The 9,469-nt window shown below is 46.6% G+C and overlaps 1 protein-coding gene across 1 annotated transcript in view; it reads left to right on the top strand.

Moving 5' to 3' along the window:
* Window positions 1-3,334: 3,334 nt before the first annotated feature.
* The window catches only part of FNDC4 (fibronectin type III domain containing 4), a 13,793-nt gene continuing 7,658 nt past the window's right edge, over window positions 3,335-9,469 (top strand). The window contains exons 1-4 of the mRNA XM_015415128.1: window positions 3,335-3,392; window positions 7,905-8,020; window positions 8,198-8,402; window positions 9,043-9,132. Of these exons, the coding sequence (XP_015270614.1) occupies window positions 3,335-3,392; window positions 7,905-8,020; window positions 8,198-8,402; window positions 9,043-9,132 (469 nt within the window). The remainder of the gene's footprint in view (window positions 3,393-7,904; window positions 8,021-8,197; window positions 8,403-9,042; window positions 9,133-9,469) is intronic.

Raw genomic sequence — 9,469 nt, 5'->3', positions numbered from 1 at the left:
TGCATTGTATTACGGCTGCTAGAATTTTGTTTGCCAAGAACTGGAAAAAGGAAAAAATTCCTGAGAGGATAGAGGTCACACAAAAGTTATTTGAAATCGCTGAAATGGATAAAATATCATGCACGTTAAAGGGGAAAGATGAATTGTTTTTCGAAGAAAACGAGAAAATTGTATAACTGGAAGTTGAATGTAAAGGGTTAGGGATGTCGGTTTGTATATAGAGTTTGGAAGGAAAGGAGGCTGTATGCTCATCTGTTGCGAAGTGTAGGAATAGCTGTATGTTGGATTTACTTTTGAAAAACTTTAATAAAAATATCTTTAAAAAAAAAAGGAAGGAAGGAAGGATGGCTCCAGAGCAAACTAATGTATGGAGTAGTTGTTTAAAGGCTTGTTGAGGCTGAAAAAATACCCAGGCAAAATCTGCCATCCTTAATGGCATCCATAATCTGAGTCCTCTGCTTCTGTCATGGTAAAGCAGCCAGTGCTTTTGAGTCCCTTGCTGACCTGAAACAATTGTTGAGGCTTTCTCTCATATATTTGTGCTTCCAGCTGCCAGAACTGCAAGCTGAAGGTGTTTCAAGGCTACTGTATTATAGGTGTTAGACGATGCAGGGGGTGGGGGTGGGTGGGTTCAAAATCCCACTCAGCCATGAATCTCATAAATAGTGCAATCCTCCTGGGAATAAGCCCAGGAGGAGGAGGAGGATTTATACCCTGCCCTTCACTTGGAGTTCTAGAGCGGTTTACAATCCCCTTCCCCTCCCCATAACAGACACCCTGTGAGGTAGATAGGGCTGAGAGAGCTCTTTCAAGAACTGCTCTTGAGAGAACAGTTCTGAAAGAACTTGTGACTGACCCAAGGCCACACCAGCAGCTGCATGTGGAGGAGTGGGGAATCAAACCCGGTTCTCCCAGATTAGAGTCCATGCTCTTAACCACTACACCAAACTGGCTCTCATAACCTAATCACCTAAGTAGGATTCTGGGGAGATCTGGTTGGGATGGCACTGCATATGACCTTGCTCCTGTCTAACCTAACCTACCTCACAGGATTGCCGCAATGATAAAATGGAGGACATGAGGGCCATGCACATCATTCAGATTTCTTGGAAGAAAGGTGGGGTAAAAATAGGCAAGATTTTTTTAAAAAAAATAGAAAAGGTTAATTTGACTGATTGCACCCTTGTACGTTACAGTGGAACAGCAGATGTTTTTCAGGGTCATGGATCAGCACTGCAGGTCTTGGGACCCTACATGAACCAGAACTGTAGCTTTCAGTAGCAGACAAAATCAGTCACAGGTCAAGGGAAAAGTTCCTTGACCTGGATGGCCCAGGCTAAACTGATCTCATCAAGTCTCAGAAGCTAAAAAGGGTCAGCCCTGGTTAGTACTTGGATGGGAGACCACTAAGGAAGACCCTGATTGCTATGCGGAGGCAGGCAGGGTCACCATAAGTCGGCTGTGGCTTGATGGTACTTTGCATACATGCACACAAAGAAAAAGTGTGCTACAGTGAAAATTCAGAAAGGAAGAAGGAGAATCTAATAATGAAGGAGGAGCAGAATGCAATAACCAGCAAGAGAAAATGAGGTTCATAAGACAAAATAGCTGAATGGTCTTTATAGAGATGCATAATTTTATATCAGCCAATTAAGACTTGGAGCTCAGTGGGTGACTTGGGGCTGCTTTGTCTGCAATTCTGAGCACACACAGTCAGACAACTGACACCCACCCTACTTTACTGGGAGGAGGGGTGGGAAACACCTGCTCCCCAGTGAATAAAATGGGATTTATGTCTGAGTAGATCTGCTTAGGATCTCTCCCCCCCCCCATTTTTTCCTCTTTATAAAGATGCCTATTAGCATCACCACATCTCTGCAGTAATGAAATCTTCATGTTAATTATGCAATGTGTGAAGAAGCACTTCACACAATTGTCCACCAGCCAGTATTGACGGTAACAGCTGAGGGTTTTTTAATGTGATTAATACCAATGGCAGCCAAAACGGGATTGGAAATTTATGTAGACTCAGAGGTCATTTCGGGGGGGATCGCAGCTCCCCCGGGTGAGGTACGGGGGGTGGGGCACATGATGAAGCCCCGCCCCCTGCTTCCGGCCGCCCCGCTTCCGGCCCTCATTCAGCCAGGAGGAGGCAGGAGAAGAGGGAGGGTAAGTTGCTTCCTGCCTGCCTCTCCCCACCCCTGCCTGCCTGGGGCCAGGGAGGGCCTTTGCGGGGCTTCCTTGCACTCCCGCCAGCCTTGCAGGTCCACTGCCAGGCCCCTCATGGGGCTCGGCAGTGGAGCTGCAAGGCTGGTGGCAGCGGCCGGGACCGTTGGGGGTGTGGTGTGTGGCCTTATGACACACTTCCGGTGATGTCAGGGGGTGTGGCCTTATGACACACTTCCGGTGATGTCAAGGGGTGTGGCATATGCTAATGAGTTATGCTAACGAGTTACCCTAGCTCTTTGTCTACGAAACGACCCCTGTGTAGACTGCAATGAAGTAACCAACTGTACTGAGTAATGTCTGGTGTTACTACTACCACTACTACTCTTTGGCCTTCTTGTAAAGTGACGGGAAAGCAAAACCCTAGGAAGGTCTCTTTCTGCTGGCAGCCTGAACTTGGCCACAAGAGCCACCTGAAGAGGCGAGGAGTACAAGGGGTACAACTTCTTTCTCTTGGCTGTTCACCCTGGTCCCTGGCCTGACTCTCGTCCAGCCTTGACTTGCAGCCATTTAGGTGACCTCCCAGATCTCAAGTACTCCGTCTTCAGCACTCTCTGGCTGATTGCAGGGGTATGGATCACCATTGCCATAAGCAGGGCCATTGTGGATTTTGGACCTCTTATCACTGCAGTCGAGTCTCTGGATTTGCAAGGGATCCACCCTGCTCTCGGCTCTGGGAACGGACTGCTTCCCAGTACTGAAGCAGCAGGGTTGGTAAGCTCTGGTGCTGCAGTCATTCCATTGACACTGATTCATTTCAGGATTCAGTTCAAAGTGATGGTTATTACTTACAAAGCTCTTCGCGGCCTGGGAATCACCTATCTAAGGGTCTACCTTTCTCTCCGTCTGCCCCACTGAAACAACTGTGCTCACCTGAGCAAAACCTTTTGAAGGTGCCATTCTGCAGATAGGTAAGGCCAATAGCAGTCCATACCTGAACATTCTCGGTGTGGATCCCACTTGGTGGAAGGGCCCGCCTGAAGAATGGCGTGTGGATGGCGTGGTTTGGTGATGCGGCGACGGCGGCGAGCGGGCGCGACCGGAGGAGCGATCCCTAGTGGCTGGGAGATGAAACACCAAGTGACCACTGTCGAGGAAAGGGCGCGCGATGACGTCGAGCGCTGGCACAGCGGAGCCGGAAAGGACGTTGCTGGGGCCGGAAGGAGGCGGGAGTCGCGCGCCTCAAGAGAGAGAGTTACCACCAAAGCGCCGAAAAGAGCACCCCGCCAGAAAAACCGCCAATACCTGAGCCAACTATATTTATTGGTGTGGTCCATGGGGTCACGAAGAATTGGACTTGACTGTGCAACTGAACAACAAATATTTACTGCATTATTTAAAATTGTTGTAACCTCCTTTCAGTCTTGGCAAGAAAGACAGACTATAAATGAAATTATAGAACAAAGTTTGAATCCAGTGGCACCTTTAAGACCAACAAAGTTTAAAGCTTATGCCCAGAATTAAACTTTGTTGAACTTAAAGGTGCCACTGGACTCAGACTTTGTTCTGTTGCTTCAGCCCAACATAGCTACCCACCTGAATCTATAAATGAAGTTGTTATTATTATTATTATAAGTGCAAACATGATGATGATGATGATGATGATGATGATGATGATGATGATGATGATGATGATGATGATGATGATGGGCAGGTCCTCACTCGACATGTGTGCCTCCTCTAGCCAGAAGGCAGGGAGAAAGTCGGGCATGAAGAAACAGGTTGGTGCCATAGATTCAAGCTCAATCCAGTCTTCAACCTTTCATTCACCCACTGGGTAGGCAAATGAGATAATACTTCAGCTCCAGCAAGTTTGGAAGCCTGTGGAGCACTCCCTCATGCACAGTGAGGATCACATCAGTTCTTGAAAGGCAGTGAGGAGCACATGCTGCAAGGCTCCCATTCTGCTTCAGCGGGCGGGATTCGGCTTTTGCCCTGACTCGAGGAAAGAGGGGCATTCATTGCATGCGCAATCCAAGCACAAGCAGTTGGCACAAGTTGGCTGCCAGTGCCGCATCCATCCCTGGCATGACAGCCACTGTGCAAGGAGTCTCTCATTAGCAAATTGACACTGGGGCCGGGCAGCAGAACTGGAGTCCTGGCAGGCTTGCAAAGGACCACTGGGAGCTTCTGGGCAGGGCAGGGCAGGGCAGGGCAGGAGGCTGTTGGCAATGCGGAGAGAAATGAATACCAGGAAGACCAGTCTTGGGTGGGAGGCAGTCTTAACAGCCTGTCTTTAAAGTGGCAGGGTTAGGCCGTCGTTCCTCCCCTGACCCTTTAAAGCGTCCTGACTTTGTGCACCAGTTTGATTTTGGAAGGGGGGGGGGGAAAGCAGACAGAAGATGGGTGCTCAATTTTTTTGAACTGGAAGAATCAAAGCCCCTCTCCCCTCCCTCCATGGCCCCCATTCAAATCAGTCCCTCACATCCTGCATGAAATTTAGCTGTTAAAGGCACTGGGAGAGCTCTGATCTCCATCTCTTCTCATCTGACCCTATGGCAGTTACGCACACACCTGCTTTGATCTCCAGCAGGGAATGAAAATAGCTTATGACATAACAATTTCCTCCTCTATTTTATCCTCACAACAATGACCATGTGAGGTAGATTAGTCTGACAGAAAGTGACTGGCCCTAGGTCTGTTAGCGAGTTTCCACAGTATCATGAGGATTAGAACCTGGGTCTCTCAGACCCTCGTGCGACACTCTAACCTCTACTCTGCACAAGCTCCTATCCAGTCGATAAAAATTCCTCTATCAATATTTCTCTGAAATCAAAGCAGCCAACCTGCATGAATATACTTCCAAGACGATGACTGATGGGAACAAATTGTTTCAATAGATGGCAGTGCCTCACCCACCCTGGGAGTCAGGTTCCTACTGATCAGGGTTGCCAACTCCAAGTTCAGAAATAACTGGAGATTTGAGGGTGGAGCCTGGGAGAGAGAGGTTTAGGGAGGGGAGGGACCTTGGTGGGGTATAAGGCCATGCAGTCCAAGCAGCCATTTTCTCCAGGAGAAGTAGAATAAATGCCAGCTTGGTGTAGTGGTTAAGAGCTGCGGACTCTAATCTGGAGAACCGGGTTTGATTCCCCACTCCTCCACGTGAAGCCAGCTGGGTGACCTTGGGTCAGTCACAGTTCTCTCAGAACTCTCTCAGCCCCACCTACCTCAGTGGGTGACTGTTGTGAGGACAGGAAGGGAAGAGAATTGTAAGCCACTCTGAGACTCCTTGGGGTAGTGATTAGCGGGGTATAAAACCAGCTCCTCCTCCTCCTCCTCCTCTTCTATAATAAATAAGCAATCTGGAGATATGTTGTAATTCTAGGGGATCTCCAGCCCCCACCTGGAGGTTGGCAAAGCTACTACTGTCAAGTTTATAAACATTTGGGCTCTGTTCAGCCCTCCAAATTCTGTGTTTATGGCCCCAATAGAAGCTTATCATGATAAGAACATGAGAAATAATTTTTTTTTAATGTATGGCAATATGGTAAATGCTCAGGGGAAAATCAAGTCCTGGCAAAATATTAGAGATGAAGGAATCAACATTTGGTGGTTTCTATATTATCAATCAGCTTCAAGACTAAAGATTATCAGCACAGAAGTTGGAGCTCTAAGAGAGGTGACTGAGTTCAAACAGCTGATGATAAAACAAAAAGACCATTTACTACCATGGATAGATAAATTATTACTTATATATTTATTATTTGTATAGTTATTACTTATTTATATATTTACTTATTATGTATTAAATGGATGCAGAATTTTAGAGAGCAGATACCTATGCATCAGTGGGAATGGTTATGGGAAAAAGAGATTAAGTTTACAGCCAGCCAGGCATTAAGTGAAAACTGGTACAAAATGTTTTTAGATGGTATATAACCCCAAAGGATATTGAGAAAGTAGACAAAAACTGCAAAGGAATATGCTGGAAATGTCAAGACATAGATGGAACCTTTTACTACATGTGGTAGACTTGTGATAAAGCTAAAAGATATTGGAAGGAAAAACATGAAAAAATGCAGAACATATTAAAATTAAAATTCCCTATGGAAGCTAAGAATATGCTATTATGTATACTGCCTAATAAATTACCAAAAATGTTGGAAGAGATATTCAAATACATGGTGATAGTGGCTAAAATTATCTATGCAGCAAAATGGAAATTAGACATCTGCCCAAGCTTAGAAGAATGGGAAAATAAACTTGCTGACTATGCAGTAATGGTGAAATTAACAACCTATTTGAGAAACAGATCAATTATGAAATTTGAGAAGAGATGGAGTGTGTATTATGCAACCAGGAGACAAATTTAGAATGAGAAAGTTTAAAAACTGTATAGAAATGTATTGCAGTGCAAAAGCAGAATGAGAACAAGTTTTAAATGTAACATCTTGAATATAAATGTACAAGGAAATGGATTTTGAGCAGAAACATCTTTTATTTTCTTATTATGACATATATAATAGACTTTCCTTTGTACTCTGATATATTACCTATCTGTTAAAAGTTATAGCGAGTATGTAGAAATGGTGAAATATGTAATACTGAATATGTAGTAATGAGAAATGAACGTTGTAGTTGCAGAATAGAACAGTTATGAAATTTGAAATTTAAAATGTTGAATATAAAAGTACCCCAACAGAAATAAGGACCATTGTATTTTATAGATAATGTATTTAAAATTATAATGAAGGGGATGCCGGGGAGAAATATTTTCTGTTTTATACACTTTGTAATATACAATTATCCTTGATATATACAATTATGCTATATGATCCCTCTTTTCCTTTTTGTATCCCCTCTATACTATTACTTTGCTTTCTAAAATAAAAATATAAACGCTTGGGTTCTGTTCAGACGGCACAAACAAACTGGAGATTGCTCATAGTGAGCACAAATAGTTTATTCTCAGGATCTGGTGCTCCTTCTTTCCTCCTCATCCCTTCTGCCCTCAAACAGGAAGCCATGGTTGAAAACTTCCTGTGTTGGAGTTGATAGTACTCTAATTTGTTGTGATAGCTGAATGTGTGTGCTTTCAGCACACTGACTTTGTTTCTTCCCCAGTAATTAAGATTCTGAACCACACTTCAATCCTGGTTTAAAATCCCAGTCACTGGAAAACACACACACAGAGGTAGAAAAGGTATTTTCTCTCTCTCTCTCTCTCTCTCTCTCTCTCTCTCTCTCTCTGTGTGTGTGTGTGTGTGTGTGTGTGTGTGTGTGTGTGTGTGTGTGTGTGTGTGAAGTGCTGTCAAGTCTCAGCTAATATATGGTGTCCCCAGCAAGGAGCTTTCCAGGCAAGTGACTGAGCAGAGGTGATCTGCCATTGCCTTCCTCTGCAGAGTCTTCCTCGGTGGGATCCCTTCCAAGTACATGATGTCATGTGGAAGCCAAAATAAAATCTGCTGTGCTTTTTGGAGAGTGCAGACCAAAAGAGCTCTGTGCAGAAGCAACCAAAGATCCCCAGATCCCCACACTCTGACTGATCTGGAGAAACTGGAGATTTGTTCCACAAGCGAGGCTGAAAAAGGATCTCCAGTTCTTAAGAGCTGGTGTAGCTCAAATCAGAGGACGTGTTACACGTTTTAGTGTTCAAATCTAGAGTGGCTATCGAGTGCCTGACATTTTTCCAGCCTTGCCCAGAAATGACCCTGTCCTCCTTTTCTCTATCTTTGCAGATAGGCCTCCATCCCCTGTCAATGTAACCGTCACCCAGCTCAAAGCAAATTCAGCAACCGTCTCCTGGGATGTCCCTGAGGGAGACGTAATTATTGGCTATGCCATCTCACAGCAGGTAAGTCTGGCACAAGGACTACTGCTCCTGGGTTCTGAGCTCAAGCCAAGACCCTGGAATCCCTGGGAGAAATCCCTGCCCAAGCTAGGCCCCTGTCAGTAGAGGCTCCTTCCCCCCTTGCTGGAGGGTGGTTCCTCCCCCTGCTGGCCCCTCTGACCACCTCCCTGGCTCTGGCAGCGGCAAGACGGACAGATGCAGAGATTCATCCGAGAGGTGAACACCACGAACCGGGCCTGTGTGCTGTGGGATCTGGCGGAGGATGCAGACTACATCATCCAAGTCCAGAGTGTTGGTCTCTATGGAGAAAGCCAGGCCAGCAAGAGAGTCCATTTCCGCACCCTGAAGCAGAGCGATCGCCTCCCATCCAACAGCTCCAACCAGGGTAGGCGGAGCAGGGCAAAAAAAAAAAAAACCCTCCTAGAAAGAAAAAACCTCTTTCTCTCTGCCCCACCCCCGCTCTTCAGAGACCTGCTTTAAGCATGCAGGACTTCTGAGGAGGTTGGCAGTGTGTCTGGGGAACACACGGATCAATATCTGCGGATACATCCATCTCCCTTCACTGCTGCATGTCTCCTCCTACCAATCCCTGGACCCATTCTGATGGGAAAGAAAACCCTGAACAGCCTCCTCCAGGGGCCAAGCAAGATGAAGGAGAGGGTGGAGACGAGGGAGGGGCTCAGTAGCAGAGCATCTGCTTGGCATGTAGGAGGTCCCAGGTTCAATCCCCAGCATTTCCAGTTAAAACAAGCAAGTGGCAGGTGATGTGAAAGACCTCTGCCTGTGCCCCTGGAGAGCCACTGCTGATCAGAGTTGGTTGTCGTGATCTTGATAGACCAATGGTCAGTATAAAGCAGACACACGTGGCAGTGTATTTCCAAGTGTGTGGATATTCTCTCCCCCCCCCCCCCCCCCCAAGCTGCAGGACTGAGGCCCAGAATGGGAACGAAGTTTTACGGGTGAATTCCAGCAAGTCTTGGCTCCTGCTCAGCCATGTTTCTTTGTGTCCCTTGTTTTCCGTGCAGGAGACATCACTGTGGAGGGGTTGGACAAGGAGCGTCAGCTGCAGACGGGGGAGATAATCATCATTGTGGTAGTGTTGCTCATGTGGGCAGGTGAGTGGGCTGGGCCACTGATCTCCAGATTACAGAGATGGATCCCCCCCCCCCCGGAGAAGCAGCAGCTTGGTAGGGTTGCCAGGTCCCTTGCAGCAGCCAGCAGGGGATGGGGGTGTGTGTGCACTTACTGAGAGTTGGGAGGAATGCCAGGAATTAATGAGGCATGCCTACGTGGCCCAGACGTGATGTAGGTACAGTGTGTGGGGGACACTCAAGTTTTGGGGCAAAACTCTATGGTAGAATTAGCTTCTACCATAGAGTTTTGCCCCAAAACCAGAGCATCGCCCCCCCCCCCATCCCTGACATTCCTATGCAACTTCCGGCTCATGTAGGC

This window comes from Gekko japonicus, unplaced genomic scaffold (genome assembly GCF_001447785.1).
Source record: "Gekko japonicus isolate JY-2015 unplaced genomic scaffold, Gekko_japonicus_V1.1 scaffold63, whole genome shotgun sequence".
Lineage (NCBI taxonomy): Eukaryota > Metazoa > Chordata > Lepidosauria > Squamata > Gekkonidae > Gekko > Gekko japonicus.
Note: the sequence above shows the minus strand (reverse complement) of the source record. Positions and strands in the feature narration are given on the sequence as shown.